The following is an 18,389-nucleotide window of genomic DNA, read 5'->3' as shown; positions in this document are numbered from 1 at the left end:
CTCTCGGTTCTTTTAAATCAAAGCTGAATGTTGCTGAATAAGGTTTGTGAATCCTTTCTTGTGCAGTGTAATTTCATTCTTATTTGTTCTCTTTGCACTGTTTCTATTTTTTATTGTCTTTTTTTATTGTCTCAGGGTATGTTCATACCGCACTTTTATTCTAGCTATGAGGTCACACTTTGATTCTCAAAAGTAGAATTTAAACTTTGGTTAATGCGCAATATTCTTTTTGTGAAACAATACTGTGAATTGCATTGGTGTTGAAATGTTGTGTGGCCATTGTTACTCAGTAGGACAAGGCAAAAAACGAATAATAAAAAGGTCACGAGATGTTCTCACAGGACCAGAGATATACATTTAATTTAATCAATGCACAATTTTGGTACTAAAGCCAACTGATAACCATTGGCTTGTGCAATTCTAACACCGAGGGAGTGAGGGCTTACACTATATTACTCAGGTTATGAGCAGTAAATGAAGCTCTCGCTTGTTGTAAGTAGCTCTGGACAGTAAAAAGATAAATTGTATGCCTTGCACATGAATACCATCTAAATGCCAAAGCTAAAATAAAAGCTTACTATCACTAACCAGGGCTGTCTGGGAGATATATGTGAGCCCCTGAGCGAAACACTGTAGGGTAGGCAATGCATGGCCTTAATGTATTCATTTATTTTGTGATTTTGTGATATCATGATGCCCTACTGTACAGTACATACATGCATACACATCTTTTTTTTTCCTCAGGCCTGAATACAACATTTGGCACATTACTCTGCAAATAGCAGCAGAGGTATGTGAGCACGTTCATCTCTTTCTCTACACATTTTACCATGCACGTTGCAGATTGATTTTGAGCCAAACCATCCCAAAGAGCAACTGGTTATAGCATAATTTGCAGACCCACACAGCGCTCGAATAGCAACGTGCATTATTTGATTATTTGATTGTTTTCTTATATAACCATTATGTTATTCTTCATGTTTTGTTTCAAATATAATATTGATGTTGGGTTCCATTTGATATGTTATTTCTCTCACAGTATGCATTTATCTGTCCATGCAAGTCAACACATATTTCAAGGAACAGAAAAGAATATGCTCCCTCATTTATATTAACAAACCCTTTTAGGCCTGACCTAAGTTTTCTGAAAAACAATATTATTCAAAAACTACCCTACAAAAACCAAATATGTTGCTACATACTGTACATTTACTGTAATACACTAAAATGTGTTCCCGGCCTGAATGGGTTAAGTAGACCTTTAAATCAAAATGAAATATACTCTTTTCCAGAAAGAAAGAAGTAGCCCCTAAAATCTAAACCATTGTAGCTTCGCTGGGTAAATGATGTCCTCAGTTGAGCAGATCTCTGAATTTATAAGATTATTGTACAACAGCACATATCCCCCCTTGATAAATGTCACACCACAAAAAAAAAAAAAAAACATTTTGAAAATGCTGACATTTTGTACAGCAAAAAACGCTGAGGGACCGGACAACATAGAAATTTACAGATACAGAATGATTAAATCAAGGACTCCCGCCACCCCACCCCCCTAAATGGATTATGCACATATTTTAACAGAACTAGCTCTACGTAATTGTCCACTGTCATTCATTGGAAGGCCAATACCAACATTTAACTGAACACTAACTAATTAATTACTGGCTAATTCATCAGCAGATATCCCATTCAGTCAGACCTTCTTTTCCTCTCTGCTATTCAGCTGTGAGCAAAAGAGTGACAGTGATCGAGATAAAGTGAGCGATAAATAGAGGGGGGATTTTGTGAAAAGAACAGGCCATCCATGACAGCTGCAGCAGAGAAGAGAAGAGCACAGTTTCCAGACATAGTCTGCAAAATAACTTACTTCTCTGACCATGAACACTCCTCTACTCTCTGTAAACATGTGGGAGGCAGTAGCAAAGGGTGATGTGAACCAACGATGGTGGGAGGCTGCAGCGGAGAAGGAGGAGAGAAGAGGAGCAGATGGTCTAGAATTCTCAGGGTTTATTTCTGGAGAGTTCAGCCTTTACGGCTCATATACTGACTTAATTATGACACAGAGGGGAGAGTGAACCCCTGGAAGACTGAGTTAAAGGAGGGAAGGAAATCATTATGCCCAGAAGGAAACAACAGCTCTGATAGAAATGACTTTGCTCTTTGAGGTTTAGCAAAAGAAAGTGACACGATCTGCTTCTGCTTACATAATTACTACAAGCAGTTTACTGTATACAGTTAAGGCTTCTGTTATAGAAATATATATATATATATAAAAAAAATATATATATAAAAAATAAATAAATATATATATATATATATATATATATATATATATATATATATATATATAGAGAGAGAGAGAGAGAGAGAGAGAGAGAGAGAGAGAGAGAGAGAGAGAGAGAGAGAGAGAGAGAGAGAGAGAGATTTTTCATTACAAACTAATTGTGAAAGGCTGGCCTAAAATGTAAAAAGCTGTTGAAAGTTGAAACTGTTATAAATCTAAATAGAGTAATTGTTATATGGAACACTTGGCAACTAGATTATTCTAATTATGACTAACAGATACTCTTATCCAGAGCGACTTAAAAGTCCAAGGGTAAGCAGAGTAAGCATGATCCGCACAGTCAACAAACAGCAAAGTAAATCAGGAGCGTTCGATATTCCGATGTCTCATTAGTCCGGCTTGCGGTTAGGGTTGGAGTTAAGGGCTTTGCAGACAGGCAGGATCTTTCGCACGGAAAAAACAGACAGGCAGTGTGTTTTTTTCCAGATCAAACCCAGTTCGATTTGTGCGTCTTTTCGCATGCGGTAAAAACTCATTGACTCCCTTTCGGATCTGCAGTGTGGATTCCGCACAGCATTGCACACCAAATCCACTGCATTTTAATCATGCAGCAAATGGAAAAAACACAACAGGCCTGTGTGTAAAGCCCTTCAGGGTTAGGGCTGGGGTTAGAGATAGAATACGGGGAGAGTCGGCCCAGCTTAACGTCGGAGTAATGATGGAACAAATGTAAGAACAACGCTACGCACCCAAAGTAAATAGCCACATAACTAGATATAGTTATAGAGAACAATGTAGTGCCTCATAAACTAGTATACTGTAGGCTGCAGATAAACATCAAACCTAGCATTACTTAAAAATAACATCTACAAAATAAAGTGAAAAAGTAACCAACATTGGAGTCACTTCAGTTTATACAATTAACACCACTTAAACACCTTTATCTGTATTCTCGGGAAAACGTGCGCAGGAAATAGCAGATCTACAAGCTCCACGGGTCGGCCATTTTCAGTGAAGATGTTTAAAAGTATAGAGCAGAAAAATTAAAAACAGTCTCTTAGTATAGAGCCCTGAGGGACTCCAGGCAGTCAGCCATGTGTAGGGTGTAATTGTCAAAAGCCTTGCAGCTGTATTTTATTTTAGCTTCAGGCAACAGCCTTTCAATTAAGGAATTGGAGACAAAATTCAGGAGTCTGTATGAGATTAAGTTATAACATAGAGTTTCTTTGGATGTATCAGGCCGAAGGTGAGGCCGGAGAGTCGGAGACTCTGTTTTCGCCCCTGAGCTCCTCCTCTGAATGTTGTCAGCCCAATTTCAGCAAAACGCATGTTTTGATATTACCGTCATACTATACAGATTTTGTCCAAACATCTCGCAAATTGGTACACATGCATTATCTCTAGTCATGTGATCAAGACAGATCTCTCAGATTTGTCATATTCCATCCTGATTCCATCCTAAAATTGCGTTCCAAAGTTTGCAGGGTTGGACAGTTTTTAACAAATTGGCTCAAATCATGAACCGTGAAACTTTACACACACATTCCCACTAGACCAAGGAAGAAATGCCACCCTACATTTTTTTAATTGGCCTCATGGTGGCACTATAACTGGCAGATTCACTCTTTGGCCTATAACTCTTGAACTTATAGATCCCTTGGATTCCTTGGATCATTATGAAACTCCCCAAATAGGTCACAACCATTTCCGTACATTTTCTTGTACTGGAGACCTTGTATGTATGCAATTGGCTTGTACCGGTATATAAGCAGAGGGATAGGAGCGTTGTAATTGGCTAGCCGTGGGATGTTCATGTGATAGCCTCCGGGAGGGATGATTTCTCTGTAATTATTAAAAACAAAAGTTTTTAAAGGATTTGAAAAATATTCCAGAATATTCAAGACCTAGTAGAACATACCCCACATGGAAAGAACATGTGTGTTCATATACTATGGCATATATATGAACATATACTGTATGGCACATATATGTTAGACATAATATGTCTAACATATATTTCACATAGTTTCTTTCTGTGTGGGCTGCACTCGCACGCACGCACGCACGCACGCACGCACGCACGCACGCACGCGCACACGCACAAGATTTTTTTTTATTATTATTATTATTAATAATTCCTTTTGCCACACTCAAAGAGTAAAGTCTAAAGTATTTTATTTTCTAAATAAAATCTGCCTTTACACTTAAGTTTGTGCAACAGTCTATAATGCATAGTTCTAGACTAGCAGTCCATAAATAATGGAGGTAAGGTGCAAAAAGTCCAGGAGCTATTATTCATCAGGAGTGTGTGAGACAGTTTATGTAGCAGGCGCACAGCTTGGGGGAAGAAGTGTTTTTAAGTCTATTCATGACATCTTGTTTAACTTTTTTATACTATGAAAGGGACAAAAAGATCTTGTGACTGCATTTGAATGTAAATGTGCCCCAGTAACAACCTCTCTCTGAATAAGTGATAAACTTGGAAAAACACACTGATATTAATTATACATTGGGCGGGAGAGAGTGTCTGTATAATGTGTGTACAGTATGTATTTGTTTACTTTTGTATGTAATGATTTCTCTGTTGTATTTGTGTCTGGGGGACCCGTCAAATACAAGATGCTATTATGTAAAGGGGCTATCCTTTCAATAAATGCAATACGCACACCACACATTTGTGGTTCTTCCGCAGTTCTTTGGGGTGGTTGAGGCAGCGCAGTTGCCATACAAAGGGTTCAGCCCTTGTAAAGTTCATTAGAACAGTGGTTCTGAACCTTTTCAGGCTGTGACCCCCCATAATAGGCATAATCTTATTTGGAAATGTTCTTTTCGAGGTATTAAAAAGGTCTTAAAAGTCCTTAAATCATCCCTTCACTGTCATCTGGGGACCCCCCCAACAAATCATGTGGGGACCCCCCTCGGGTTCCAACCCAGAGGTTGAGAACCACGGGGAAATCTCACTATTTCTACGTCCCATTATTTCGATTACGAACGTCGGCAGGTTAGCTACTCACCATGCAGCGTCAGGGTTGCTGACGGCAGGTTAGCTAATCACCAGCGTCGGCAGGTTAGCTTTGCACCTGGTTAACATTTACCGCATCGAAATACTGGGACGTAGAACAAATGTTATATGTCGAAATATCGACACGCTCCCAAGAACCACTGCTTTAGAGGTTTTCTCTTGGTCCTTCAGCTTTACGGGGTCTGATTAACGATAGGGGCTGCTGCGGGTTTGCAAAATTGGACCTACGCAGGACTCACCCAATTCACCCATTCACGCACACCGAGAGCGAGGAAACCATGCAAGGCATCGAGACTTATGGGTTAAATGTCTTGCTCAAGGACGTTTCGTCACTAACCCAAGGGGAGGCTCCCCTGGGGAGCTGGGGATAAAAACCGGGAACATTCTGATTCCCAAGCGGCCGCACACCACCTGAGCCACTGCCACCCCATGCATGGTTGACGGGAATCCTCCCGAGACAGACTGACTCACACAATTTTCAAATGCTTCTGCCTAACAGTCAGTCTGTGTAATGGTAGAGCTAAAAATGTGACACACACACTTTTTGTTTTTGTCTTTTCATTTGCGTACTGAATTCCTACTGTAAATCAAATTATGTACAACACTAGAAGCTCGGCCAACTCTGCCAACTCGGGAACGATGTAAATAGGGAGTGAATGCCCCGCCCTTTAATGCAAACCCCATTACACCTGTTGTCATAGGACCTGTTTTGACCATCTGTTTGCACGCGCCGAATCTGAAGCCGAGGGACGAACGGTTCTTGAGATACGCGGACTACATACACGCACGCTCACAGAGACTCTCACATTTATTGTAAGATAAGTAGCAGCAAATAATAAAGTCCATAGTAAGTAAGTAAGTAAGTAAGTAAGTAAGTAAGTAAGTAAGTAAGTAAGTAAGTAAGTAAGTAGAAAGAAAGAAAGAAAGAAAGAAAGAAAGAAAGAAAGAAAGAAAGAAAGAAGCAAGCAGCAGGTGGCCATACTTTGCTTAGGATAGTGATTCTCAACCTTTTCAGGCCGCGACCCCCAAAATAATCATATTTTAACTGGGGACCCGCCCACTCTGACGAGCTCCAAGAGTTGAAGCATTACATTTCTTATAACACGGTTCTACATGCGGTTCTACAAAGGAAGTAGGCAGTCTGGTAATCAGAAGGTCAACAGTTTGTGTCTCAGTATGTGTCAAAGTGTACCCTATAACAGCTTCCCCTCAGCACTCATCATAACCATCTGAGTAGCTATCAGCTGGCCAGCTGATACTTCTGCCATGCATGGTGAAGCGGACTAATAATCAAATTAAAACCATCTGTCAAATGGTCGAAATCTTGATTCTAAGGTTGATACTGGCTGGCTGACCCGATTAGCCTTAACATATTATAATTAGAGAGCATGAATTAATTGTTTATAACAAAATATTATATCTTTCACTCAATTATTACAGTTCTAAATCACTCACGACACTCATAATGGAGGGACAGACATGAATTATGTTGAGTAATTAAACAAATGTCAAAACATTGTAGTCTCACAAGAAAATATTCACCTTTAGCACTCTCAGGGATCAGACAATGGCGTCATTGTTGAGGAGGAAAGAGTTCACACTGCATGCCCTTCACTTTTCTGTAGGAACTCAACAATGAAACATTATTTGTCAAGCACAGCAGACAGGTTACTCACCAAGAAATGTCAGGAGAGAGCTCTCTTTCACTTCAAATGCGTATGCTTTTCAACAGGCATCAGTCTGTGTCAGGGAATGGAGTAGACACTTGATGCTCAAGCACTCTTTTCTCTTCTTCACACACAGTATGTACACGTAAACACTCATGCACGCATACATGCATGTACGCACGCATGTACGCACACACACACACACACACACACACACACACACACACACACACACACACACACACACACACACACACACACACACACACACACACACACACACACACACACACACACACATTTCAAATCACAGCAATGTGTCTGACTAAATACATTATTATGGTCATTCAGGAGTGGACTAGCTATTTTATTTATGTGCTTCTGGTAATATTATTGTCCACTAATTCTGTATGTCTGTGGAAAAAAAAAAGTTTTTTTACAAAAATGTCCACCACATGGTGAGGACCCCTGCCCCGGTCAACTAGGGTGTAAATCTTAAACCAACTGGTCCAGGCCGGGCTCTATACTAGATCTGCTCCTTTTTCTCGTTTAGACCAAATCTCTTAACAGCCGATCTACAAGCTCACAACGATTCACATTGCGATGTGCTGTGAGCTTGTAGTGTGCTATTTCAGTTTGCATCAGAATAGGGACGGCTACAGTTGTGGTTCACTTCACTTCAATTTTTTCCCCCACCCTGGGGGCATAATTACAATACAGTTACATTACAATAATGTAACTGTGCGTGTTGTGCAGGCACAAACACGCACGCACGCACGCACGCACGCACGCACGCACGCACGCACGCACGCACGCACGCAAAATGACCAAATGACCACCCCAACGGGGCTGCTCACGGGGAATTCCCGGGGACCACGACTCCTGGTGCTCCAGAACGGATGCAAAAGTGGTGGCGCCCCCAGTGGAGGACCCCCTGCCACTGCAGCGCACATAAAATGCCATAACTCGGGCTAGGAGCGTCCGGGAGAGCCGGGGCCGGTACCTATTCGTCCGCCAAGGCAACGCGGAGACCCCACCCCTCATTTCTCACATGGCCCTATTCTAGCGCCACCTTCAGGCCGATTTTTAAAACAAATTTTTGGACACTGCTCCTACAGTTTTTGCCCTAAAATCACGAATATCACTACACAGCATGTCTACACTCATGTCATCAACATGGATCAGGAAGATTTGGGCAAAACACATTTTTGCCCTATTTGTGGAGATAAGCCACCTACGGTCGCTTATCTCCCGATTCAACACAGTCTCACTGCCTGGGAGTCATATTCTGACGTATGGGCAGAACGGCGCTGAGTCACATTCTGACTCCCCACCAGTCACCGTTTGACTAAAGGGACGACCGACGGCGGTCACGTGCTGTCCGTGGGTTCCCATTGACACAATAGCAATACACAACGTGAGTTAAAATACATGATTGATTGCATTATATAACACACCTTGCCACCCAGATAACACTGAAAAATATTCTGAGCATTTTCATACCAGGCTGGTAACTCTCTGATTTATACTGGATGAGAACTAGAGCTCTGAAGTTGTTATATTTTACTTTCAAATTGCTTCCGCATTCCTTGTGTACGTGCTGACGTCATTAGCAGAGGTGGAAAAAGTACTCACATTTTCTACTAAAGTAAAAGTATCGATACTTTGAAAATAGCAGATCTAGCAGCTCACAACGCGTCGTTGTGAGCTTGTAGATCGGCTATTTTAGAATAGTCACGGTATAAAATAGGGCTAAAGTGGTATATGTATGTTTTATTATAATTTATATCAGCAAAGTAACTATAGTAACCTATAGGCTATATACTTTTCAAATAAATGTAGTGGAGTAAAAGTACAACATTTGGATCCCAGATGTAGTGGAGTAGAATAAAAGTATTTGCATTTGGAAATACTCAAGTAAAGTACAAATACCTCAGTCAAAACTGTAGTTAAGTACAGTACTTAAGTAAAAGTACTTAGTTACTTTACACCACTGGTCTGCCAAAATGATTTAATAAACTATCATCCATCCATCTATCTATCTGTCTGTCTATATACATACACTCTTCATGTCAATATCTATATATCTATTGATCCATCTATTGATCTACCGATCAATAGCGTGCGCTCATCTAGCAATGAATTAATAATATTTTATTGTCCTAGATAATGTAATGGCGAGTACAAGACAAGTGCTCCCACAAACTCACACATCCGTTTCCGTTTCCGTTTCCGCCTCAATAACACGTTTAGTTTAGTGCATAATACATTTATTTAGTTTCCATAATTTGAGTTTCATTATTTATATCGAATGTTATCGGAGTTGGTCCATCACGTTGTTGTTATCTATGTTATTTTAATTATTATTGTTGATTTAGCCTCCCATCAAATGACGTCCTTCCTCCCATGATGCAGTGCATGTTGGGAGTTGGAGTTGTTGTCGTTGTTGTTGTTGTTGTTGTTGTTGTTGTTGTTGTGAACCAGAGTGAATACTTCCAGACGCGCGTTGGCTTTCTTCTGCAGCAGGTATGTAATAATAACTTTACCATAACATGACAGAATAGGCCACGGTGTTATTAACGTTGTTGGGGTTGCGTTAGAACGTTGTTGTTTTCTGTACTTTGCATACTACTTCACTTCGGAGGATTAGATAAAGTAAACAAACAAAGCAACTTTTAGCCGACACGCTAATCCAACCTCTCTGGATCAATGGTTCTCAAAGTGGGGTCCGGGCCGGCCCTAGACCCCGGGGACCCCCATGGGTCCCTTGAGGAAGTTTCAGGGGGTCCCCAGCTAAATGAGGTTAGGAACCAAATGGACCTTTATGGGTTTTGGGGCATTTATCCATTGCTATTAGCTTAATAGCAATACAGGTCCATTTGGTTCCATTTGTACACTCTCAAGAGTTAAATTAACATTGCTTTTACGATACAAATTGGTGTCACAGTCTTAGAGAAAGAAATGCCATTACATCGGGGTCTGTCTGTAGCCTAATGCATTCTCTTCTCTTCTCATCAATGTTAAATCTACTCTGAGAGGGTACAAATGGACCCATAAGGGTCCATTTGGTTCCATTTGTATTACACTGTCTGAGATACATAGCCATTTGGTTACTAATTATCATTTAGCTTTCTAAAAAAAAAAAAGAAAAAAAATCTTTAATCTGCATTCTGCACCACAAAATGACAGAACCATGCCATGGTTTTAAAATTAACACCAGAATGTTGGTGTGTCTTTATAAGTTTACCTGCTCAGGCTGGCCCTGGACCCCGGTGTTATAGTTTAAGTCAGGGGTCTTCAACAGGGGGCCCAGGACTCCTAGGGGGTCCTCAGAGTGACTACAGGGGGTCCTCCAAATCTTTGAGTGACAGAAACTTTTTTTCTTCTTTTTTGTGAACCACTTGAACCCTAGTGTCCATATTCTATTCTATAACTTTTGCCAAAAATAGCAGATCTACAAGCTCACAAGAGAGCTTTGGGGTCGAGGGGAAAAAGAGCAGATTAAGTACAGAGTGAAAGGTCAAGTTTATTAAGTATTGACGGTTCAAGTGGTTAAATATCTGAAAACACAGATTGACATGAGTCCAAAATACACTGACGATTGTGCTGTCAAACAATGAAACTATATGGAATCTATGAACAGGTTGTGGGGGTCCCTGCTTCATCTTTCTCTCAACTAAGGGGTCCTTGGCCTGAAAACGTTGAAGACCCCTGGTTTAAGTCGAGACCAGTTTAACTCGAGACGGCATCAGTCTTCGTCCTAGTAACAGGCTGAGGAGACCCTAACCCTAACCCTAACCCTCGACTTAAACTATAACACCAGGACCCCCATGGGTCCTTGTAGCTCTGCGTTCAGACTCTTCAATATAGTTTAGATTCTAAACTTTATAATTTCCATTTCTACTCAACATTTCACAATATGAAAAATGTGTGAGCCAGCAGTCTGTCTCGAACACTTTTCACTGTGTTCTCAAGACATACGTACTGTAGAACACATTGGGAAGTGGTTACTCCTCACACTAGGGTTATCTTTATGGTTATGGTTATGATTATTATGGTTATGATTGGAGATATGGATATGGATAAGGTTATGATGGCCCTTTAAGAAGCACACAGAGCCTCAAATAGGGACGTCACGCCAGGTTAAAAACTGATTAATATCAAGGCAGAATGCATGCGATCCTGAATAGATCAGATACTCCAAAACTCCAATGAATAAACAAACTATTACTGAATGCATCATTCTATTAGCATAGCTGTCAATGAAGTGCAGTCAATTAAAGTTGATTATTTCACAAAGCTTAACCCCCCTCTCTCTCTCTCTTCCAGGTGAGCCCAGTGCCCACCCCAACTCTCGGTTCTGCACCCCCGCTGGCCAGTGTCCCATCATCGACCCCCTGTGGGAGTCCCCAGAGGGCGTCCCCATCGAGGCCATCATCTTTGGAGGCCGCAGGCCCGAGGGTGAGTGGAGACAAGACAATAGAATATTCAGAACAGTATAGAATATAATTTTGGGGGGACTGAGGCGTAATTATAGTGGAACGCAGCAGCTTATTCTCAGGTGATATCACAGTCTGACGTGTCCTTATCTCTGTGTATGTGCGTTCAGGAGTTCCTCTGGTGTATGAATCCTTCAGCTGGCAGCATGGAGTGTTCGTGGGAGCAGCAATGAGATCTGAAGCCACCGCTGCAGCAGAACACCAAGGTCAGTACCTGACACTGGTCTGAGACCATTCACCATCACTCAATTTACTTGTAGTCTCTCAAGGCAGACAGCTCTTCCAGAGCTCTTCTTCAAATGCTACAGAGAGTCTGTAATGCTGACTAGTAAATGTTCTGCACAGGAAGGTGTCATCTGTTTGTCTATTCCAAATCATTTTTTAAACTATCCTCTGTTAAAAGTTGTGCGAGCCAAAGGTCTGAGAGACTTATTTACTTACAACGGTATGGAATTGTTTCATTGTTAGAACCAAAACATTGAGTCGCAAGATACTCAGGCTTATTGCATCTTGAATTCAGATTCGAAGCAGATCTAAGCAGAGCCTCAACCAAAGAATATATCACACAAATCTCAACAAAAACCCATTGGCTAATCTTATAGAAATATGATGATAAGAGACCAAAACATGGTCAAAAATATCCCAGTATTAATAACCTCTCTCCCTCCGTTCCTCCCAGGCAAGGTCATCATGCACGACCCCTTCGCCATGCGCCCGTTCTTCGGCTACAACTTCGGCCACTACCTCTCCCACTGGCTCAGCATGGCCGAGCGGCCCGGCGCCAAGCTGCCCAAGATCTTCCACGTCAACTGGTTCCGCAAGAGCCCCACCGCCGGCTTCCTGTGGCCGGGCTTCGGCGACAACATCCGCGTCCTGGACTGGATGTTCCGCCGGGTGAGCGGCGAGGCCGGCGCCATGCCCTCCGCCGTTGGCTACCTGCCCGCCGACGAATCCCTGAACCTGGAGGGCATGCGGGACACCGTGGACCTGGAGCAGCTGTTCTCGCTGGACCAGGAGTTCTGGCAGAGGGAGGTGGCGGACGTGAGGAAGTACTTCGACACGCAGGTCAACGACGACCTGCCCAACGAGGTGGCCAGGCAGCTGGACCTGCTGGAGCACCGGGTCAACCAGATGTAGAGAGAGAGAGAGAGAGAGAGCTGTAAAGGTCCATTTGGTTCCTAACTGTCAATAATTTAGCTGGGGCCCCAACCGTAACTCCTTCAATGAACCCTGGAGGTCCTCGAACCCATCTTTTAGAACCAGGGGTGTAGGAAACGTATGACAAATCAGAAAGCCATCAGCTCTTCTGTGTTGAAGGACAGTAATCTAACTGAAGAAGATTATGTTAACCCATATACAAAATAAAAACGCTGATCTACAGGCTTGTAGATTGTTTTAAATGCTTTGAAAAGCTTTGGGGGAAAAAAAGTGGGCCTAATTAAAAAATAAAATACCTGTAATGACAGATAGAATTCTAGGATAGAATGTTGAAAGTTCTAGATGGAATTCAACATTGATAATTGTAGAATATAATGTTCTTGAATCTTGTTAATATTGCTGATATGTTTTTGTTTTGAAAAAAAAGGGCTCTATTTTTCAGAGATTCAGTTCTTTCAAACTTTTACTGTGGCAATTAAATGTTTAATATTCACTGACAGAGAGCAAGGCTTCTCTGATCGTGTTTTAATGTAGTGAGTCAGTAAAGGGCTATACATGTTCCTGTCTCCATCAGATAATCTGAGGGAAAGCGTGTGTCTTACATGAAAAGAACGTAGAGACAAATCGTCAACTAATGTAGGAACTAAGACGTCTTCTATGGGGTCCATTTTGAGTCTGTTCACTGATCCAAACAGATCTACAGTCAGTGACATGTTTCTGGAACCAAATGAACCTGTTAGGGTTCGTTTGGTTCCATTTGTACACTGTGAGTCACAGACTTGTATGGGTCAATTTAGACCTCCCTAAAGGAACCCACAGAGTCCCTGGAATCCACTTTGAGAACCACTGCAGGTGGTTGCACACTGCACTGCGTGTTTTCGTTGCGTTTTGGAAATCCGAAAGCTGTAGGCCAGGGAGAGAGAGAAGAAAGGGAGAGAGAGCAAGGGACTCAGTGCAACAGCTGCGAAAATCGGAAAAAATCAAACCTGGTCCGAAAATAAATACGAAACCGGCGGCAGTGTGCAAACGTGATTGACATAACGTGAGGTTGATTTTTTTATTCACGCACTCCGAAAATCACTCCGATATTCGGCCCGAAAAACGCAGCAGTGTGCAAAGACCTCGAGGCCTACTTTCTCCAGATGATTTAAGTCTCTCTTTTAGTTATTGTTCTGATGCATTGCTTCACAGTTCAGACCTCAAGCCTGCCGCTATTTAAACATAAACTATTGAAACGCACAGTATTTCTATATCATAACCATATGGATTTATATGGTTGTCAGAGAAATAATAATGCCAAGGGGATCTGGGTTTAAATGTCGAACCTGGAACGTTTTTGGTTTTCTTTCCTGTTTTCCTGTTGTTGTTATTTTATGTTAATTTATTTTTATATTGCATTGTTTTATTTTGTGTTTCTGTATATGATTGTAATCGCTAATCTCCAAAGAGGGGGAAGAAAACAAGAATAAACCTTATTTAAATGTGTTTGTGACTCTGTTGCGTTTGTCAGTGCCCTTGACTGTGGTTGTGCTTTTGTTGTGTGTACCATTACATGATAGCAAGAGTATTTAAAAGGCATTATAGGTGGTTATTGGTGTATATTTAGCCTGTTTATGGCCATGTCACTATGTAGGACAATGTGTGATCTACAAAGCTCCTACCGGCTATGGAACAGCATACACAATTGCTTGTGATTGCAAGTAACCATTTAGAGCAGCCCAGCCAACCTGTTGAACAATATAGTTAGCACTCTGGTCTGGTGATTCATACACATACACATTACTATAACTGTGACATGTCATGTCTTTATGACAACATGTAGGCTATTTTGTCTAAGACTATATTCCCAAGGACCCCCAGTTTCGTACTGCATTAAAACTGAGTGTACAATATAGAACCATTAGCTATCCATTTGGTTCCATCTTACACTATCAGAGTCACATACCTGCAAGGATCCATTTGGTTACATAGTATACTAACTACCAATCATTTAGCTGGGGACCCCCTGGAACACTCTCAAGGACCCCGTGGGGACCCTACTTTGAGAAGAATCACTGGCACTCCAGTAGATCATTGGTTGTCAAAGTGGGGTCTGGCCTGGGGACCTTTAGGGGTCCTTGAATGAGTTCCAGAGGGTCTCCAGCTAAATGATAGTTTGAAACAAAATGGACCCTTATGGGTATGTAACTCTCTCAGAGATAGTAATACCATTAAATGGGGGGTCGTAGCCTAATGTCAAACTGGGGGTCCTTGAAATTAAAATGGGTGAGAATCACTGCTAGAGCTGCAATAATATCCTCTTATGTGGGGGTCCCTGGCATCTTTACAAATGGGGGGTCCATGGGCTAATAAGTGTCAATTTGGGGTTCCTTGACATGAATAGTTTGAGAATCACTGCAGTAGGCCTAGATGGTCTCTAGCCCTGAATACAGGACGGTCATATACATGACCGTCCTGGTTCAACCTCAACTTGAGGACCAGTCGGCTATCGAGTCGGCTAACCATGTTTGTACACATTGGTTAGTACATAGTTCATGTTTCATGTTTGACAGATACTATCCTATCTATGATGGCTCGGAAATGATCAGACCCTGAGCATGTAAAGTATGACTGAGACTCATAGCTTGGAAAGAAATGGAGTCATAGGTCAACAGCAAGGCCATCATTTGAAAGCCCTTTTCCTACATAGAAGCAGATTTCATTGTGAATATTTTGGGTTGTTTCATCTCACCACAGGTACCCTTTGAACATTGACACTGACACACCTTTGGAGGCTCAAAAGTACAAATCAATAACAGAATGTGTGTTTTATAGATTGCTTATGTAAATTAATCTAACTAGTGTTATTACTTTTGTAGGTTGACAGTAGAAGCCGTAGCAGCTATTGAACACAGGCCTACACCTTGTATGATGGCTTTGCACACTTTACAATAGACTATCTAGAAGATCAGGGGTTGCTACTAATTTTGAGCTTTTGTGGATGTGTTACTTTCGGGTGGCAACGCTCAATGTGTTAATATGGATCCCATCAATGTTATAGCACCAGTGTCACTCTTGATTGACTCCTTGGCACGCATTGTTTCACTAAGGTTAAGGTTTAAGTTAAGGTTTAGGTACTGTTCATTCTTACTGAGTTTAAGGGTTAGGGTACAGGTCAACACTATAGAGGGGTATGCGGTAACATCATCGTACCTGGTTATACGTGAACCCATATAAGGTGGCAAAAACATCAGTAGGAGTCAGCAGGAGTCATGAGAAGTTATGAGGAGACAGAAGGAGTCAGGAGGAGTTTCCCAACCAGCTCTTTTAACTCTAATGCTTCATGTTGTTTTATGTTTTGCCACTCAATCTAGACGTGTGACATATGATGCATACCCATTACCCTCATTTAGTTATTACCCTAATACTCTAGTCTATTACACTATTACACTGCTACACTATTACATTATTACACTATAACACTATTACATTATTCCAGTATTCCAGTATTATCACTGTTACTCTATTACACTGTTACGCTGTACGACTACAGAAAATAAGTCATTATATTGAACTTCAGATGATAGAGTTTATTTGTCATTGTAATACAGTACAGGTACAGGCACAGTTTCATTGTCAACGATCAACTAATTTCCAAAGCACAGTACACGTACAAGCACATACACAGTATGTAGTATAGTATTAGTATAGTATAGTACAGTATTGTAGTATATTCCCAGCCATTCATCACCTTTGTTATATCTTGGCATTGTATGTTAATAGGCTGGTCTACAATGATAAAAATAAAATGATTGTACTCCAGAAATGTCCCAACTCTATAACTTTAATGATGTCCACAACATTTGTCCTCAAGCTATTGTGAATGAAAGCATGTTTTTCGGTTTTGTATGAACAAAGATATTCAGTGAACAAAATGCTAGATTTGTATAGCAGGCATTTACTTAGAAGTCTTTCTATCATAGGATAACAATTCAAGTTGGCCCCCCATCGTTTTCAGTCTATATAGATATCGAGATATATAAATACAGTCTGTATATATAATATAAAGAGATGCGTACAGGTTTAGAGAACTTGACAGCCTTCATATCCATATGTTGGTTTCAGACAAAAAACAAGACACTGATTCCTAGAATATAATTTATTGTTCTTGGTACCACATTCACACAGGCATGTAAGCCAATAATCATCTTTTAATTTACAATGTTGGCTTCCTGTGATGATATGTACAGGTGTACGAAATGTCCCACAACCGAATAATGAACAGACTGCTGTCTATAAAACTCAGCACCTTGGTTTTTATCATTCTGATGTGTTGCTTTAAAAAAAAAAGGTCAAACAGTGCAGCCAAACAAACACAATGTAATTTACAGCTGAACAGTACAAATTAATGTTTTAGAAAACCTTTGCAGCGAGGAATAGAAAAGGCAGCAACAAAAATATCGAATCTATATGTCCAACAAAGAGTTACAGACTTTATAACCACCTTCCTCCTCTTCGTTGCAGAGTAATCCTTAACTTGTTCTATGCTAAAACAAGAAGGGAGTCCGTGCTGGAGAACTGATGATTTAATAACAAAAATATATTCCAAAAACATGTGAACAGCCAGGGTTCTACTTCTGTATCACTCGTAAAACAAATACAAGGAAATGACGGCTTGTACAAATGCGTGGCCACACTCTTCTCTCACTGAACTAAAAGTAAAAACCGCACCAAGCATATCCCATCATACCCCTCTGCAGCCCGCCAACTACTTCAAGGCATAGTTAAAGGCACATACCCCTGGCATAGTGTACATACAGTAATATAGTATAGGGTTACAACAATTTAGAGCCCCCCTTAAAGATCAGTCCCTGGAATCCACTTTGAGAACCACTGCTGTAAGCAATAAAATACTTTTAAAAATCAATCTTTTGGTGGTTACTTTTGGGTCAAATCATTCATTTCTTTATGAATTAGCTGCACAATAAGCAGAGTATGGGGATTAGGTCATTGAGATATCAATGACTGTCTTGTCTGTGGAAAATTCTATAGTGTTTTTATTCACATTATTTTGTTCTTATTATGATCATAAGGCCCAGTTACTGAATGTCAGTCTCCAGGTTTTCTTTGGAACATGTATGACACTGATTTACTGTATGACCAAACCGACATAGCAGAGAAACATAATCTTAAGACAACTGCCTGAAGAAGCCTGCTGGCTACCCAATATGCAAGCACATACAATTGAAACATATCTATCCACAAGTTTCCCCGGGAGTTTACTGAAGACTATCCGGACCAAATATCCAGGTTTAACAGCAGACATACAAGCTCACGTCGCGTCGCAGATGCAAACCGTTGTGAGCTTGTTAATCGGCGGCGGAAGCTCGGTGCAGACGTCTGCGCAATGCACTATGGGGCGTTGGAAACTCGTGGATACAAGAGTGATAAATACATATTTGTAACCATCAATACCGGTTCTGTTAAGATTCTGTCGTTTCACTTCTTTCCACAAAATATTAGAAAAAGCTCAATAGTGGGCTTGATAAAAGCCCGGATCAATAAGGAGGATTGATAAAAGGTGCTCATTATTTATCAATACGAATTAACGAGCGTCATCCCTATAGGAAGGACGTTGGTTCTCAAATGTTTTATTAACTCTTGAGGGTTCAAATGGAACCAAATGGACCTGTGAGAGTCCATTTGGTTCCATTTGCACACTCAGTTACAGAACTATAAGGATCATTCAGGGCTAAACAGTAGCACTTTATCTAATC

General features: G+C 41.0%; 1 protein-coding gene across 1 annotated transcript; it reads left to right on the top strand.

Moving 5' to 3' along the window:
• Positions 1 to 1,907: 1,907 nt before the first annotated feature.
• LOC308299738 (phosphoenolpyruvate carboxykinase, cytosolic [GTP]-like) lies at positions 1,908 to 12,612 on the top strand (the record flags this gene model as incomplete). The annotated part of the gene is made up of 4 exons (XM_080743528.1): positions 1,908 to 1,992; positions 11,306 to 11,437; positions 11,586 to 11,681; positions 12,155 to 12,612. 4 exons carry the CDS (start codon positions 1,908 to 1,910, stop codon positions 12,610 to 12,612), a joined length of 771 nt encoding a protein of 256 aa, XP_080599654.1.
• Between the last annotated feature and the right edge of the window lie 5,777 nt (positions 12,613 to 18,389).

Source organism: Nannobrachium achirus, assembly GCF_963921795.1.
Source record: "Nannobrachium achirus genome assembly, chromosome: 15".
Taxonomy (NCBI): domain Eukaryota; kingdom Metazoa; phylum Chordata; class Actinopteri; order Myctophiformes; family Myctophidae; genus Nannobrachium; species Nannobrachium achirus.
The sequence above is the reverse complement of the archived record's forward strand: the minus strand, read 5'-3'. Positions and strand labels throughout refer to the sequence as shown.